Below are 17916 nucleotides of genomic sequence, written 5' to 3'. Positions count from 1 at the left end.
TTGATTACCGCAGCTTGGATTTTGCCCTTGATTTGGCCGTGGGTTAGAATTTTGTGGGTTTTTATAGTTTTGTACCTTATTTGGATGAATCGGAGGTCCTCTCTCCCGATTGTAATAAACGTTTCCTGTGGTCCGGTTTTCCGATACTTGCACTGCATGACTCTGCAAGGGACCTTGCGGTTTGACAAACAAATAGGTGTTGGTGGCATCAATTTCTTGTCCAGCTAATTGCAGAGAATACAAATCATGTAACTCTCTTCCAATTAGAGCCCTTTTATATTCCGGACGGAGATTTCTACGTACAGCTTGCACTATCTCTGTTTCCGGAATTCGAACCGTAAGACTCTTGAATTTTTTTTTTCAATGTCGAGAAAAATTCTAAAAACGTCTCAGATTTCTGCTGCCTTTTTGATAGATATCCATTAAGACAAAGTGATCTAGATCAGGATGTCTGAAGGTCAGCTTCAAATTTGCAATTAGTTCCGAGTAGGTGATGAACCGATGCTTATTGCTGGTAAACCACATTTTGGCTCGGCCGGTTAACAAGTTTCCAAACGAACGAAGAAGTTCATTTTCAGAAATCTGCTCCGATTTCGTCCAATCATTCACTTCCCATAAAAAGTCATTCAATCCCATGCCGCGATCTTCTCCAGCGTATTTCAGTGGCCATTTCACCACAGGGATTGTTTTCACCCGGTTCTCAAGGGGGTCGAAGTCAAAATCTTCGAAAGGGTTGATACTCGGAGCTGGTGCGGAGGGTACTGGATAGTCTCTACTCCACCAATCCGATGTAGGCAGTCTGCTCCTGCCTATATTATTTGTTGCATTTTGAGGTATCGAATAAGATGAACTTCTTGGATGCCTCTCGAAAGGATTCTGAGACACGGTATTACCCGAAGTGAAATTCCTTGGTGGGTCATAGAGATTACGTTGGGAAACACTAGGCGGAATTGTACTTTGTTCAGGAACTGAATAATGAACGTGAGAATTGTTTGCATATGAAAACGACAAGCTTTCTGTACTGTGGGTAGTGGGATTTGAGTCTGAAGTAAATTGCCACGGATCGGACCAATAAGACACTGGCCGAGTATATTCCTGCGTACTTGGATGTACTGACGGATTAACAATCGAGCTGCAATATGTTCCCGACGCCGGCACTAACGCACTTTGATTGTAAATTAGATTCCCTGTCGCCGATGAGAACGGTGCCGTTGGATTCATTCTTGCACCCGACACTGATTCGTCACTATTCCGAAACACATTTGTCAACGAATGCGCTGCATCAAAACGAACATGGCGAGATTGTTGTACACTCGTTGATACTCGATAACGCGGGTGGACCATATGGGAGGCATTGGTCCTAATGAAGCAACACTGGTGAAAGTGCTAGAAGATGTCACAACCGTAGAAAAGTAACCGACGTTGTCACTGTATTTACTATACGCGGTACTGCTCCAAGACTACCAGTCGTCGTAGCTGGTACGTGCCCTCCTACTAGCGAAACACTGTCTACTGTATGGGCAGGATTAATCGACACATTCGAAAACAATTGTGATACATTATGAACCGATTGTGTGGGCGACGTGTGTTCCTGCTCTAATCCTACAGTTGCATCCACTGGATGAGCTAAATTGATCAGATCACGTGCACTCGCTGATTGAGCCTCGAGACTGCTGCGCCCTCTAAATAAATTAAATTATACGAGCCCGGAGGCGTTGGTAACAGAAGCTTATCGCATAAATTGTTCAAGTACAATTGGACGATATTTGAAAACAACCAATTTGCCTCATTAATACAGTCCGAGTTGCATGAGGTTTCTTAAATAACTTCAGACGATTGTACATGTGAAGCAGCCCTGTCTTTGGCGTGTCTTTTAATACATCGTCCATCACGATTTCCGCCCGTACTCTTTCCAACATGCGTTCTTCCTTCGGTCTACGGCGGTACGCATAAACACGTTGCAAACCCTCTGATTCCTCGCGCAGCGAATTTTTTTAATATCCTACGATTTACGGTGATCGAGCGATCTCTATGTCGAACAAATTTCTTATTTCCAGCTCAAACTTGAGCTCGTCATCGGTGAGGAATGTTACTACCATGTCCTCGAGGTAAGACTTTTCTAAATCGCCGATCATGATGCCGGTAATTATATTGAACTACCGTGTGGTTTCTCTATTGCGTATCTCCGACTACAATGGTGCATGCAAATACGAACGAACGTGCAAAAGAAAAAAATACGATAACCTATAACCTTGAAATTTTTGCTCGGCCTTGAAATGAAATTGATATATCCTATGAAAAAGAGAAGCACCAAATCACATGTGCTGCACTGAATCTACCGACGGTGTCTTTACCGTGATTCTATCTTCACTCGCTCTATAGCGCTACCTATTGAAATGGTCAGAGGTATGGGAAACGTAGTATTCGCAACGATATGAAAGCTGTGTGAACCAATTTTATAATTTTCGATAGGAGAGTTGATTTTTTTAATCTCCTTTCGTCAAACACCTATGAAACTCCCCAGCGACCAAATGAAAAAATTAACTCTCAAAAAGCAATTTTTCCGTTGGATCGACAGAATGTAAGTTAGCATTTAGGTACTAATAGGCGGTAGAGCATGGACTTACCTTTGTCTCATCCCAGGGGCACCTAGCCTGATGAGAGTTTAAGGGGAGCTACGATGGCCCACACCGTCCTTAGCCGCTGGGTTCTTCACGAGGGTATCGGCTCAGACACTACGCGCACACAATGATTTGCCCGCTTGGCGTGGAGGGCAGTTAACCCTGGGAGGTGGTTCGGACCTAGTTCTGCACTTCGATTTCAGAATTCTAGTTCTTAACACTCGCGGGTTCGATCTCTTAAACTCAAATCCCCGTCGGGACGATACACGACCGGATTCTCCAGAGTATAATCTTCTTCATTAAGGTAGAAAGCACCAGCACGTTTTTAGTCACTTTCTCGCTAACGACGTTTAATCACTTTTTCACGCACCTTCTTCGAACGGAGGCTCAAGCCAGAAGAGACTCGATATGCCTCCTTTTCATCTCTCCAGCCCCAAAAAACTCCCTTTTTTCGTCTCCTCTTCATAGAACATTTTCCGCTACCTCTCGGTGCGTATGCGTAGGCGTACGCGTAGCCGTATCGTGGGGATAGAACGTAGTGACGGTGTGTCAAGCGGGCAATTTTATAGGGATTTTTAACAATTCTAATTCTTACTCCTATCCTTAAGAAAATTACATATATTTTATAATAATATTAATTCTATGGGACATGGCATATGTTACAATGAGAGGCTTTAGTAAGCTATCTTACCGGGGTCGCGTTACCTACATCGCGCTGATGGGGCTGCCATCTTAGGTATTGCTGACGCGATACAGCATTACGGTAATTAGCCGCTGGGTACCAGGCAGACGCTGTTTGAGCCGCACCTCCTGGTGAACAGACGCTCGAGGCGTACCTTCTCACTCTAGCTGATGTCAGAAGGACAACAGTGCCCAGGCTGCACTACCAGCTAAGTAAACAACCCTTAGCTGGCGGTCTTTTGTCATCGGACGACCCGTGGAAGCGGGACTTGTGAGATAGGGACTTGTGGGGACCAGAGCTCTGTTGGGCGCTCCTTCCTTGATGTCAACCCACCATTTTGCAGCAGGAAAATGGTTCTACAAACTGGAAAATTCAATTCGAATAAATTTTCATCAAACTCTTTTAGTCCTTCGATGAAACATGGATGTAAATCCTTCATAGTTTGACTTGGCTATGTCTTTTGACTAGTTTGACTTGGTTTGACTTTCTTGAAAACGCGCAAATATGCACAAGCAAATTACTCACCATAAGGCGGTAGTAGGGTTATATTTAATTCTCCCATTTACAGATGAGGGGACATTTGGGGACATAAGGTTTGCGGGACTAGCGTGTTTATTTTATAGCAAAGAATTAATATAATGATAGTTTTTGTTCTAAATCTTTTTGATATCAATCTTCACGTGCCAAATAAATCAAACTGTTGAAAAGCTGAAGTTTTAAGCTTTGAAATGGTATATAAAAATTTTATATTTGGAGAAAAATTGGCTTCATAACATACAAATCAAAGTTAGGAATGATTCTTTATTTTTATCTACTTTTTTCACTTCGCCAGCCCATATTTTTTGATTGAATATTCAGACCGCCTTAATGTTTCCCAATTCTCTTATCTAGGGAATATACTTCCATAAGATATATAAATTGATCAAATTCTCGAGTACTTTTTCAAATAGGCGTATGTAAAATGTTGAATCAAGCTGAGAAAATTAGTTTTCGAATTTTATTTTTATTCCTTTTTAAAAATTTAACATGTTTATTACAATTGAATTCACTTCAACGAAACATTAAGAAAAGGCGGGTTTATAGTCACTGACTCTGAAGTATACACTGTGAGAGAACATTTCAGTTATTTTGATAAAAATACATGTTACAACGTTCTGCAACAGATGATGAAAACAAATTCTATCTTTCCTATGCGCTTGAAAAATAAATATGATTGAAACTCATCAACCCTTATACGTCATTTTCATAAGTCAGCATGACCGAGGCCATGCTACTTTCGTCGAAATGTTACGCTGCTCCGTACGCTGCATTGTTGATAAGTCGAAATGTTGCGTCAAGTATATGCGACAAAAAATTGCAACACTCACAACACGACTTAACAACATTTGCTGCAGAAAAACAACGTAAAATGTTTTCTTCACGAAAATCAGAATATACAAGCAACAAGTTTAATTTTGAAATCAGCGATGAAGTGGACGAACGTTTTAAGCTATTTAGTTGTTCGAAAAAAGTTTTTAAAGTACATTTCCTGCTAAGCGTTGTATGTGCAATATTTTCAACAATGATGTTACACCGTTTTGTAAAAAAAAAATGATTTGCATTTTTAATAACATATTTCCATGTAGCTTTGATGATAAACACAATTTTAGATGAATTTGATACCATATGCTGTCGAAAACGGGTTTGTTTACAATTTGCGACATACACCGTTTCGAAAAAGCACTCGAGAATTGGAGATAGTCCATTTTTCGAGTAATGGCCATCCTTTCCTCCATCGGAGGAGGAACATCCTTAAAAAACCACGTTATCCGTATTTTTCTCCTTCTGAATTCGGGAAGGGTTGTGTAGGGTACTTGAAAGCATGCAATAAGTGAATTGTAAATATTCGTAAGCTTCAACACTACAAGACAATATTGATAAACAAAATGATTTAAAATTTCAAACATTTAGTATAAATTTGTGTATTTAACTAGCGCTCAAACCACGATTTTTTTAGTAGAGTTGAAGGAAAATTCAGTTTGTGTAATGAATTGTTTACAAATAAGTCAAGCCCTGACTCTGATTGTATATATGATTGAAGCCATTTCTGGTAGCAGTTAAAAGGGAGTTACATGAGGCTCATGAGGTGTAATAAGCAAATAATGGACTCTCCTGTAGCCTTGCGAGCAAAAGCGTAGGATTGCCAATCAGTTCGATTCTCGGTCCGGTCTAGGATGTTTTCGGGTTGGAAACTGTCTCAACACCCTGGGCATAGTGTATCCATTGTACTTGCCACACAAGATACATACTCATTAGGGTGGTTCAAAAAATCGGTTTTGCCCCACAACGCCAAACTGATTCATGTGTCCTGTGATAATTTGAGCTGATTTGGATTAAACTGATTAAGCACAAGCCGTTTCAAGTTCGCATGGAGATTAATATGGGGAAACTAAATTTTTCATTATATTTATTATAGTACTTCCTTATTGAGCGCAAGTAAAATTAAAAACTATATAGCTGAGAGAAATACTCAAGAGCCATGACCCAACGAAAACCGCGCCTATTATTACTTATAATTATTATTGTAATGTAATGGCGGGCATAGAAAAGCTTTCCATAATGAAATGCTAATATCAAAATGCTAATAGAATACTTAGTTGAAAAGCAGGCCAAGTTCAAGTTGGAAAGTAGAGCCATTGAAGAAGAAGAAGAAGAAGAAAATAAACTCCCTCCGCCAGTGATAAACAAAATTGGTAGAACTTGTTTTTTATTTTCAAAATCTTCTTGGTGGGTCATGTGTCCCAGATTGGCAAAAAATCAAATGTGTCTTGTAAGGGGCCGGGTCCGCTCAATGCTAAATTCTGAACGAAGAAACGAAAGCGATTTGCAATAAGGAGACATGTGGTACATCATGTCTGAGTTGTTTTTGTGTAAAATTTTGCCCATAAAATATGGAAATGAGATAACATGCTGTCAGTCGGGAAATAAATAATCATTGTTTTATCTAGATACTAGAGCAATCCATTTATTTGTCTGGCTCTTGTTTTCTGAAACGACAAGGACAAATGATACTTGAAATATTGTTCAAGCTATATACGCGATGATAAACTAACACTATACTGTAGAGTAGACTGAACCCATAATCAAGAACTGTTGCAAATAACCATCTTATTCTTCGTTCTCTTTCCCAGCTAAATTTAGCCACGAAGACTCTACCAGTCAAATATCAACCATCTACCCCAACTCCCGCATCCAGATTGGCAGTTCGGCCCAGCGCCTCTACTATCGCGAGTGGTTGCCTCCTGAAGGCAATCTACATACCTAGTTGTTAGACATCAGCTACGTTCCTAAAAGTTGTTTGTGGCTTTGGATAGTGAAGTCCACGTTTGATATTTAATTGGAAAAAGGGATTCCAACCAGGAAAGCGCTCCCAATCAGATGAGGATGCCGGTTGACTGCGCTTCTACCGTCGAAACATCGGATCATGATCCTTTTATGTTCCTGGCTAGGCGGAGGGGAAAACATGTTTGTTCGCAACAAGAAGCACCACATCTCACTACTAGTGTACAATAATAGAGTCGTTACCAATCGTAGCCGTCGTCGTCGTCGTTATTGTTGTTGTTGTTGATGTTTGTTCATAGAAATAGTTGTTGGAAGCTTTGGAATAGCGAGCGCATACATAATCATCCTTTTTCTGGCGGTGATAGTCGTTTAGAGACGGGCCAGTGTTTGGCGGAAACGGCCGTGGATAAGCGGAAAAAGCACTGATAGATAATAGCAGGGAGCCGCAGCCAACGTCGCCATCATGGGTAATGGAATGAACAAGGTAATGAACCCATTATTGCTTACCAGACCAGGAGCTATCACTGAAACTGACCTTGCGTGCGAGAACGTGGAATGGATTTTTCGTTTGATGATGATAGGTCGATGATTGAACGAGCGAAATGCATGACTGGGACAGCATGGGTGGAGCACAAATAAAAACGCGCTGATTGTAATATGCTTTCTGCAATCCTTTGGTGTTCCATTTTCCATCCACTTTCAGGTTATGCCCGGGTTGTACATAGGCAACTATCGGGACTCAAAAGACTATCAGCAATTAGACCGTTATCAAATCACGCACATTGTCTCGATACATGATAGCCCAAGGCGTTTCCATCCGGTGAGTGAGCATCACGTTTGAAATAATGCTATATGACAGGATTGCGTAGCTGATAAATATTTGCACCAGTTACCTTTATGAGATTTGAATGATTGTCAGAAATGGTTTGGCGCCGATCATCCCTTGGTGGCACTCACGTGGCCCAGTGTTGAGGCAAATGCAGTGCCAATGTGTTCTTTTGTGCACATGTCAAGCATAAAATGTCGGAGTAGGAATGGTAAATGCTTTACTCCATGGATGTGATGAAAACCTATGTGAACAATATTCTATTCTATGTGTACTTCTCACGATATTTTTCACTGTTCGATTTCAATTTTTAATTCTCCAATATGTACAAATCCTAGCTTCCCAATCTGCACTCCTCTCGTCTCGCTTCTCACTTCTCCCATCTCTTTTATCAATTCTAACAAGCCACTTCTTGCTTTTCAATTTTCATTTCTGATTACTCTCTTCTCATTACTTACTCCTCTCGTCTTGATTCTTAATTTTCACATTTTACTTCTCTCTTTTCACTTATCACACCTCATTTCTCCTTTCTTATCACTTGCGTCTCCATTCTCATATTCCCAGTATACAATTCTCAATTAGTTGGATTTTTTATTGCTTTATAGCGAAATTTTCGATTCCTACTTCTGACTTGTATTTTCTCACTTTTCACATCCCATCACTCAATACTTATCACTGATCATTTTTCATCTAGTCTAGTCTAGTCTAGTTTACACATACACAGCCAGTTCGTGAAAGAATCCTGGAAAGTAATAGCATATATATAATAATAATAATGGTAACAGATTCGACTACATCTATCACTTTCTTTGTCAATATTTATGTTTATGAGGCACATAGAAAATTATTTCAAACATAAAAAGCGGCCAGACCTATTGTGTAGCTTTGTTAAACATCTTTGTAAAAATCATTACTCAACTTGATTCCACATCTAACTCATAGAAATCTCGTCTGAAGGAAGCTCTCTCGCGGTAGAGCGCTATTTTCAAACTAAAATGCCTATAGCTCGAAATTGGGATGGAATTTCGCTTATCTCAGCTGTCAATCTCTTTGAAATTTATCAAGGAATGTTGCTGAAAAAAAAATCGTGGACCAACTATTTCCAAAAATTGAATTAGGCTCTAAATACTGAACTATTGTACAACTGAAATTGTTGCTTCTTAGTACCTCTCGGCAAAACATACTTTTGCATATAAACGATAAAGACGGATCCATAAAAACTGGAAAACGATCCATAAATAACATCTGAATATTCCTTAAATGTTACCATAAATCCATAAAATAGTTAATGAGATTCCATAAAGAATAATTTATTTATGGATCGTTTTTCATTCTTTATGGATCGTTTTCCACATTGAACGGTGCAAAGTAAGGGCTGCCGTACCTCTCTCCAATGATTTGTGGCCTGAGGGAACCGAATTTTGCAAAACCCAACTGATAAAAATTTTGAAATTTTTCAACAATCATTTTGGTGTAATAAAAAGTATATGTAACCGCATAAAATTTTGAAGGAAAGTCTTTTTACTTCAACCCAGTTTCCAAAATGCCATTAAAAAAATACCATTTTGGGAGAGTAGCATATTTTCTCGTAATGCACGGCAGGAAAGAAGCGATGAGAGCGATCAATTTTGTATCTAGCGTGACACCAATCCAAATCCAATCCAAATCCAATCCAAATCAAATCCAAATCCAATCCAAATCCAATCCAAATCCAATCCAAATCCAATCCAAATCCAATCCAAATCCAATCCAAATCCAATCCAAACCAATCCAAACCAACCAAACCAATCCAAATCCAACCAAACCAATCCAAACCAATCCAAACCAATCCAAACCAATCCAAACCAATCCAAACCAATCCAAACCAATCCAAACCAATCCAAACCAATCCAAACCAATCCAAACCAACCAAACCAATCCAAACCAATCCAAACCAATCCAAACCAATCCAAACCAATCCAAACCAATCCAAACCAAACCAATCCAAACCAACCAAACCAATCCAACCAATCCAAACCAATCCAAACCAATCCAAACCAATCCAAACCAATCCAAACCAACCAAACCAATCCAAACCAATCCAAACCAACCAAACCAATCCAAACCAATCCAAATCCAATCCAAACCAATCCAAACCAACCAAACCAATCCAAACCAATCCAAACCAATCCAAACCAATCCAAACCAAACCAATCCAAACCAATCCAACCAATCCAAACCAATCCAAACCAATCCAAACCAATCCAAACCAACCAAACCAATCCAAACCAATCCAACCAATCCAAACCAATCCAAACCAATCCAAACCAACCAAACCAATCCAACCAATCCAAACCAATCCAAACCAACCAAACCAATCCAAACCAATCCAAACCAATCCAAACCAATCCAAACCAATCCCAAACCAATCCAAACCAATCCAAACCAATCCAAACCAACCAATCCAAACCAATCCAAACCAATCCAAACCAATCCAAACCAATCCAAACCAATCCAAACCAATCCAAACCAATCCAAACCAATCCAAACCAATCCAAACCAATCCAAATCCAATCCAAACCAATCCAAACCAACCAAACCAATCCAAACCAACCAAACCAATCCAAACCAATCCAAACCAATCCAAACCAATCCAAACCAACCAAACCAATCCAAACCAATCCAAACCAATCCAAACCAATCCAAACCAAACCAATCCAAACCAATCCAAACCAATCCAAACCAATCCAAACCAATCCAACCAATCCAAACCAACCAAACCAACCAAACCAATCCAAACCAATCCAAACCAATCCAAACCAACCAAACCAATCCAAACCAATCCAAACCAATCCAAACCAATCCAAACCAATCCAAACCAACCAAACCAATCCAAACCAATCCAAACCAATCCAAACCAATCCAAACCAATCCAAACCAATCCAAACCAACCAAACCAATCCAAACCAATCCAAACCAACCAAACCAATCCAAACCAATCCAAACCAACCAAACCAATCCAAACCAATCCAAACCAATCCAAACCAATCCAAACCAATCCAAACCAATCCAAACCAACCAAACCAATCCAAACCAATCCAAACCAATCCAAACCAACCAAACCAATCCAAACCAATCCAAACCAACCAAACCAATCCAAACCAATCCAAACCAATCCAAACCAATCCAAACCAATCCAAACCAACCAAACCAATCCAAACCAATCCAAACCAATCCCAAACCAACCAAACCAATCCAAACCAATCCAAACCAATCCAAACCAATCCAAACCAATCCAAACCAACCAAACCAATCCAAATCCAACCAAACCAATCCAAACCAATCCAAACCAATCCAAACCAATCCAACCAACCAAACCAATCCAAACCAATCCAAACCAATCCAAACCAATCCAAACCAATCCAAACCAATCCAAACCAATCCAAACCAATCCAAACCAATCCAAACCAATCCAAACCAATCCAAACCAATCCAAACCAATCCAAACCAATCCAAACCAATCCAAACCAACCAAACCAATCCAAACCAATCCAAACCAACCAAACCAATCCAAACCAACCAAACCAATCCAAACCAACCAAACCAATCCAAACCAACCAAACCAATCCAAACCAACCAAACCAATCCAAACCAATCCAAACCAACCAAACCAATCCAACCAATCCAACCAATCCAAACCAATCCAAACCAATCCAAACCAATCCAAACCAATCCAAACCAATCCAAACCAATCCAAACCAACCAAACCAATCCAAACCAATCCAAACCAATCCAAACCAATCCAAACCAACCAAACCAATCCAAACCAATCCAAACCAATCCAAACCAATCCAAACCAATCCAAACCAGTCCAAACCAGCCCAAACCAGTCCAAACCAGTCCAAACCAATCCAAACCATTCCAAATCAAACCCAAACCAATCCAAACCAATCCAAACCAATCCAAACCAACCAAACCAATCCAAACCAATCCAAACCAATCCAAACCAACCAAACCAATCCAAACCAACCCAAACCAATCCAAACCAACCAATCCAAACCAACCAAACCAATCCAAACCAATCCAAACCAATCCAAACCAATCCAAACCAACCAAACCAATCCAAACCAATCCAAACCAACCAAACCAATCCAAACCAATCCAAACCAATCCAAACCAATCCAAACCAATCCAAACCAATCCAAACCAATCCAAACCAATCCAAACCAATCCAAACCAACCAAACCAATCCAAACCAATCCAAACCAATCCAAACCAATCCAACCAACCAAACCAATCCAAACCAATCCAAACCAATCCAAACCAATCCAAACCAATCCAAACCAACCAAACCAATCCAAACCAATCCAAACCAATCCAAACCAACCAAACCAATCCAAACCAATCCAAACCAATCCAAACCAACCAAACCAATCCAAACCAACCAAACCAATCCAAACCAATCCAAACCAATCCAAACCAACCAATCCAAACCAACCAAACCAATCCAAACCAATCCAAACCAATCCAAACCAATCCAAACCAACCAAACCAATCCAAACCAATCCAACCAATCCAAACCAATCCAAATCCAATCCAAACCAATCCAAACCAATCCAAACCAATCCAAACCAATCCAAACCAACCAAACCAATCCAAACCAATCCAAACCAATCCAAACCAATCCCAAACCAATCCAAACCAATCCAAACCAATCCAAACCAATCCAAACCAATCCAAACCAATCCAAACCAACCAAACCAATCCAAACCAATCCAAACCAATCCAAACCAACCAAACCAATCCAACCAATCCAAACCAATCCAAACCAACCAAACCAATCCAACCAAACCAATCCAAACCAATCCAAACCAACCAAATCCAATCCAAACCAACCAAACCAACCAAACCAATCCAAACCAACCAAACCAATCCAAACCAATCCAAACCAATCCAAACCAATCCAAACCAATCCAAACCAATCCAAACCAATCCAAACCAATCCAAACCAATCCAAACCAATCCAAACCAACCAAACCAATCCAAACCAATCCAAATCCAATCCAAACCAATCCAAACCAACCAAACCAATCCAAACCAATCCAAACCAATCCAAACCAATCCAAACCAATCCCAAACCAATCCAAACCAATCCAAACCAATCCAAACCAATCCAAACCAACCAAACCAATCCAAACCAATCCAAACCCAATCCAAACCAATCCAAACCAATCCAAACCAACCAAACCAACCAAACCAATCCAAACCAATCCAAACCAATCCAAACCAATCCAAACCAATCCAAACCAATCCAAACCAATCCAAACCAATCCAAACCAACCAAACCAATCCAAACCAATCCAAACCAATCCAAACCAATCCAAACCAATCCAAACCAATCCAAACCAAATCCAAACCAATCCAAACCAATCCAAACCAATCCAAACCAATCCAAACCAGTCCAAACCAGCCCAAACCAGTCCAAACCAGTCCAAACCAATCCCAATCCATTCCAAATCAAACCCAAATCCAATCCAAACCAATCCAAACCAATCCAAACCAATCCAAACCAATCCAAACCAATCCAAACCAATCCCAAACCAATCCAAACCAACCCAAACCAATCCAAACCAATCCAAACCAATCCAAACCAATCCAAACCAACCAATCCAAACCAATCCAAACCAATCCAAACCAATCCAAACCAATCCAAACCAATCCAAACCAATCCAAACCAACCAAACCAATCCAAACCAACCAAACCAATCCAAACCAACCAAACCAATCCAAACCAACCAAACCAATCCAAACCAATCCAAACCAACCAAACCAATCCAAACCAACCAAACCAATCCAAACCAATCCAAACCAATCCAAACCAATCCAAACCAATCCAAACCAATCCAAACCAATCCAAACCAATCCAAACCAATCCAAATCCAATCCAAATCCAATCCAAATCCAATCCAAATCCAATCCAAATCCAATCCAAATCCAATCCAAATCCAATCCAAATCCAACCCAAATCCAATCCAAATCCAATCCAAATCCAATCCAAATTCGAAAATATAATACAACTTTCAGTTTCACGTATACTGACCACAATCGCATATTTGTCCACTATGAATAGGAAATACAGCAAAGATGGGACTGATATACACCATCAAGGGGCCCTCCTTAGCCGTGCGGTAAGACGCGCCTTGTGATTTTGCAAACCACACACCATTTTCCGATGGTCTGCCAGACGCGCCTTGTGATTTTTAAAACTAAAATATATCACTCTTCACAATTTAACCACTTGAATTCAACTCACCTCAGCAAATCAGCGACAAGATCCAAAAAGTAGACTGGCAGAATCGCCAAAATGTGTAGCCCTAAATGGCCGGTACGAAATCATGACAGCGACTCTCCGTGGATGGGTGTGTCCGCCGCGAAGATCTGACCAGAAAAGGCAGAGTCATGGCTTGCTGCTCGCCGATAGACACGTTGAGGTGTAAATCTATAAACACATGCTGAAGGCATTTTACTTAAACCCCACAGGTGGGGTCGTACGCCGTATCCTTGATCGAAACGCTTTTACATCAAAACACTTGAGAATTAGGTTGGAAATATATTCAATTTCACAATTTGAAAGACATTTTTCAAAAAATGTTGACGAGTGGAAATTATTTTCACAGCACACTACTTTTTAATCATCACGTTTCATGTCAATTTTCTCTCTTTCTTGTTTGTTACTTTTTTCATACATAAATTATTTGTGGCCCACGTCCTTAAGAGCTAAGCAGAATAGATACGTTTGCGAACGGTTTGACAGATTTCCCATGGAGAAACTGTCAAAACGTACGCAAACGTATCTATTCTGCTCAGCTCTTTAGTCATCCACATCACAAGTCAAGTCCTGCATACCTGAAGGCCGATTTTCGGCCTGCAGCAATATTAATACCTAAATGTGTTTATTATGTTATATTTTGAAAAATGTAGTAAAGATAACTTTTCAAAAACATAGCACAATTCTCACTAATTTGTTCAAAAATATTGCTGATTTTATCTGTTTTTTAATTTTTTTTCTGCATATAAAACGAGTTTAAAAAAAACCAACGGCAAAATAATCATGTTGGAGGAAATTTACATTATTACAGTCGCCACTCGACATCTCGATATTGAAGCGACCATCGAGATAAGGAGAGATCGAGGAATGAAAGGAAAATTGAAATAGGTACATACTAGATCGAAAAAAGGTTGTTGCTATCAGAGTGTATGTAATTAACACGTACGTCCCCAACCCCCATTTTACGACAAAACTCAAAATTCAAAACCATGCAGCTCAGCCAATTTTTAACGGATTTTCAAGCAATCTTCTGGAATCGATCACAAAATTCCTAAAGTTTTAGGAACCGAGGTCAATTTTTGTGCAATGGCCATGGTTCCGGATATATTCCGGGGAGTACTGGGGTTACCTCCCTCCCGAAAAAAATGGTCACTGGCAGATCGGCTTCGAAATCCATCGTGCGACATGTCAAACTTCATGATTTTGCAAAACAAGTACACTGGAGTACATTTCGGCGATTTTCGATCGAATTGGCCACCCTCCGGGTACTTCCAGGGCTTGGTTCCCTTGGGGAAGTGGCCAATTTTCATTCGCTCTTGGAACCCATCTTGCGACATATCAAACTTCATGATTTTGCAAAACAAGTACACTGGAGTACATTTCGGCGATTTTCGATCGAATTGGCCACCCTCCGGGTGCTTCCAGGGCCTGGTTCCCTTGGGGAAGTGGCCAATATTCATTCGCTTTTGGAACCCATCTTGCGACATATCAAACTTCATGATTTTGCAAATTAAGTACAGTGGAGTACATTTCGGTGATTTTCGATCGAATTGGCCACCCTCCGGGTACTTTCAGGGCCTGGTTCCCTTGGGGAAATGGCCAATTTTCGTTCAATCTTGGAACCCATCTTGCGACATGTCAAACTTCATGATTTAGCAAAACAAGTACACTGGAATCCATTTCGGTGATTTTCGATCGAATTGGCCACCCTCCGGGTACTTCCAGGTAGGCCTGTGCGCTGATGGAAATTTTACCGACAATGATGATAGATCATTTTCAGGCAGCGGCGGCGGTGTCACGCCGTTGGTGATCAGCGATGGCGTGGATCGGCGTGAACCAGTTTCAAGCGCCAAAATTTCTTCAAAAGTTCCTCAAGGAATTCTTCCAGAAGTTCCTCCACTAGATTTTTAAAAGATCGTCAAGAAATTCCTTTGGACATTCCTCCGTAAGTGCCTCTGGGAAGTTCCTCCAGGAATTTTCCGGAAGTTCCTCCAGAATTCTCCGGAAGTTCCTCCAGGATTTCTCCGGAAGTTCCTCCAGGAATTCCTCCATAAAACTGAATTGGCCACCTGGAATTCCAGGAATTTCTGGAGGATTTCCTAGAGGAACTTCCGAAATAATTCCTAGAGAAACTTCGGGAGGAATTCCTGGAGGAACCACCGGAGGAATTCCTGGAGCAACTACCGGAGGAATTCCTGGAGGAACTTCCGGAGGAATTCCTGGAGGAACTTCTGGAGGAATTCCGGGAGGAACAGCCGGAGAAATTCCTGAAGGAACTTCCCGAGGAATTCCTGGAGGAACTTCCGGAGGAATTCCTGTAGGAACTTCCGGAGGAATTCCTGTAGGAACTTCCGGAGGAATTCCTGGAAGAACTTCCGGAGGAATTCCTGGAGGAACTTCCGGAGGAATTCCTGGAGGAACTTCCGGAGGAATTCCTGGAGGAACTTCCGGAGGAATTCCTGGAGGAACTTCCGGAGGAATTCCTGGAGGAACTTCCGGAGGAATTCCTGGAGGAACTTCGGAGGAATTCCTGGAGGAACTTCCGGAGGAATTCCTAGAGTAACTTCCGGAGGAATTCCTAGAGGAACTTCTGGAGGAATTCTGGAGGAATTCCTGGAGGAACTTCCGGAGGAATTCCTGGAGGAACTTCCGGAGGAATTCCTGGAGGAACTTCCGGAGGAATTCCTGGAGGAACTTCCGGAGGAATTCCTGGAGGAACTTCCGGAGGAATTCCTGGAGGAACTTCCGGAGGAACTTCCGGTGGAATTCCTGGAGGAACTTCCGGAGGAATTCCTGGAGGAACTTCCGGAGGAATTCCTGGAGGAACTTCCGGAGGAATTCCTGGAGGAACTTCCGGAGGAATTCCTGGAGGAACTTCCGGAGGAACTTCCGGAGGAATTCCTGGAGGAACTTCCGGAGGAATTTCTGGAGGAACTTCCGGAGGAATTCCTGGAGGAACTTCCGGAGGAATTCCTGGAGGAACTTCCGGAGGAATTCCTGGAGGAACTTCCGGAGGAATTCCTGGAGGAACTTCCGGAGGAATTCCTGGAGGAACTTCCGGAGGAATTAATTGCATATTATTCGGCAACTCGGTTGCATGAAAACTATTTTTGTTAATATCTTGGCTGTGCATATGCACAGCCAAGATATTTAACAAAAAAATTCCGGAGGAATTCCTGAAGGAACTTCCGGAGGAATTCCTGGAGGAACTTCCAGAGGAATTCCTGGAGGAACTTCCGGAGGAATTCCTGGAGGAACTTCCGGAGGAATTCCTGGAGGAACTTCCGGAGGAATTTCTAGAAAAACTTCCGGAGGAAGAATTTTCCAGAGGCACTTATAGAGGAATATCTGGAGGAATGTCCAAAGGAATTTCTTGAGGATCTTTTAAAAAAACTCGTGGAGGAACTTATGGACGAATTTCTGGAGGAACTTCTGAATAAATTTTGGCGCTTGAAACTAATTCACGCCGATCCACGCCGCCGCCAATCACCAACGGCGTGACGCCGCTGGCTGAAAATGATCTATCACGCCACCGCCGGTTAAATTTCAATCAGCGTACAGGTCTACCTGGAAGTACCCGGAGGGTGGCCAATTCGATCGAAAATCACCTAAATGGACTCCAGTGTACTTGTTTTGCAAAATTATGAAGTTTGACATGCCGCAAGGTGGATTCCAAGAGTAAACGAAAATTGGCCACTTCCCCAAGGGAACCAGGCCCTGCTTCCTTCGGGTACTTCCCGGAGGGTGGTCAATTCGATCGAAAATCGCCGAAACGTACTCCAGTGTACTTGTTTTGCAAAATCATGAAGTTTGACATGTCGCAAGATGGGTACCAAGATTAAACGAAAATTGGCCACTTTCCCAAGGGAACCAGGCCCTGGAAGTACCCGGAGGGTGGCCAATTCGATCGAAAATCGCCGAAATGTACTCCAGTGTACTTGTTTTGCAAAATCATGAAGTTTGATATGTCGCAAGATGGGTTCCAAGAGCGAATGAAAATTGGCCACTTCCCCAAGGGAACCAGGCCCTGGAAGTACCCGGAGGGTGGCCAATTCGATCGAAAATCACCGAAATGTACTCCAGTGTACTTGTTTTGCAAAATCATGAAGTTTGATATGTCGCAAGATGGGTTCCAAGATTGAATGAAAATTGGCCACTT

General features: G+C 41.4%; 1 protein-coding gene across 1 annotated transcript in view; it reads left to right on the top strand.

Moving 5' to 3' along the window:
- LOC134224448 (uncharacterized) overlaps nt 1–17916 on the top strand; it is a 44440-nt gene that overhangs the window by 22522 nt on the left and 4002 nt on the right. The window contains exons 2-3 of the mRNA XM_062703801.1: nt 6474–7108; nt 7328–7444. Of these exons, the coding sequence (XP_062559785.1) occupies nt 7088–7108; nt 7328–7444 (138 nt within the window). The 5' untranslated portion in view covers nt 6474–7087. The remainder of the gene's footprint in view (nt 1–6473; nt 7109–7327; nt 7445–17916) is intronic.

Source organism: Armigeres subalbatus, chromosome 3, assembly GCF_024139115.2.
Source record: "Armigeres subalbatus isolate Guangzhou_Male chromosome 3, GZ_Asu_2, whole genome shotgun sequence".
Lineage (NCBI taxonomy): Eukaryota > Metazoa > Arthropoda > Insecta > Diptera > Culicidae > Armigeres > Armigeres subalbatus.
This window is presented reverse-complemented; position numbering and strand designations above follow the sequence as displayed.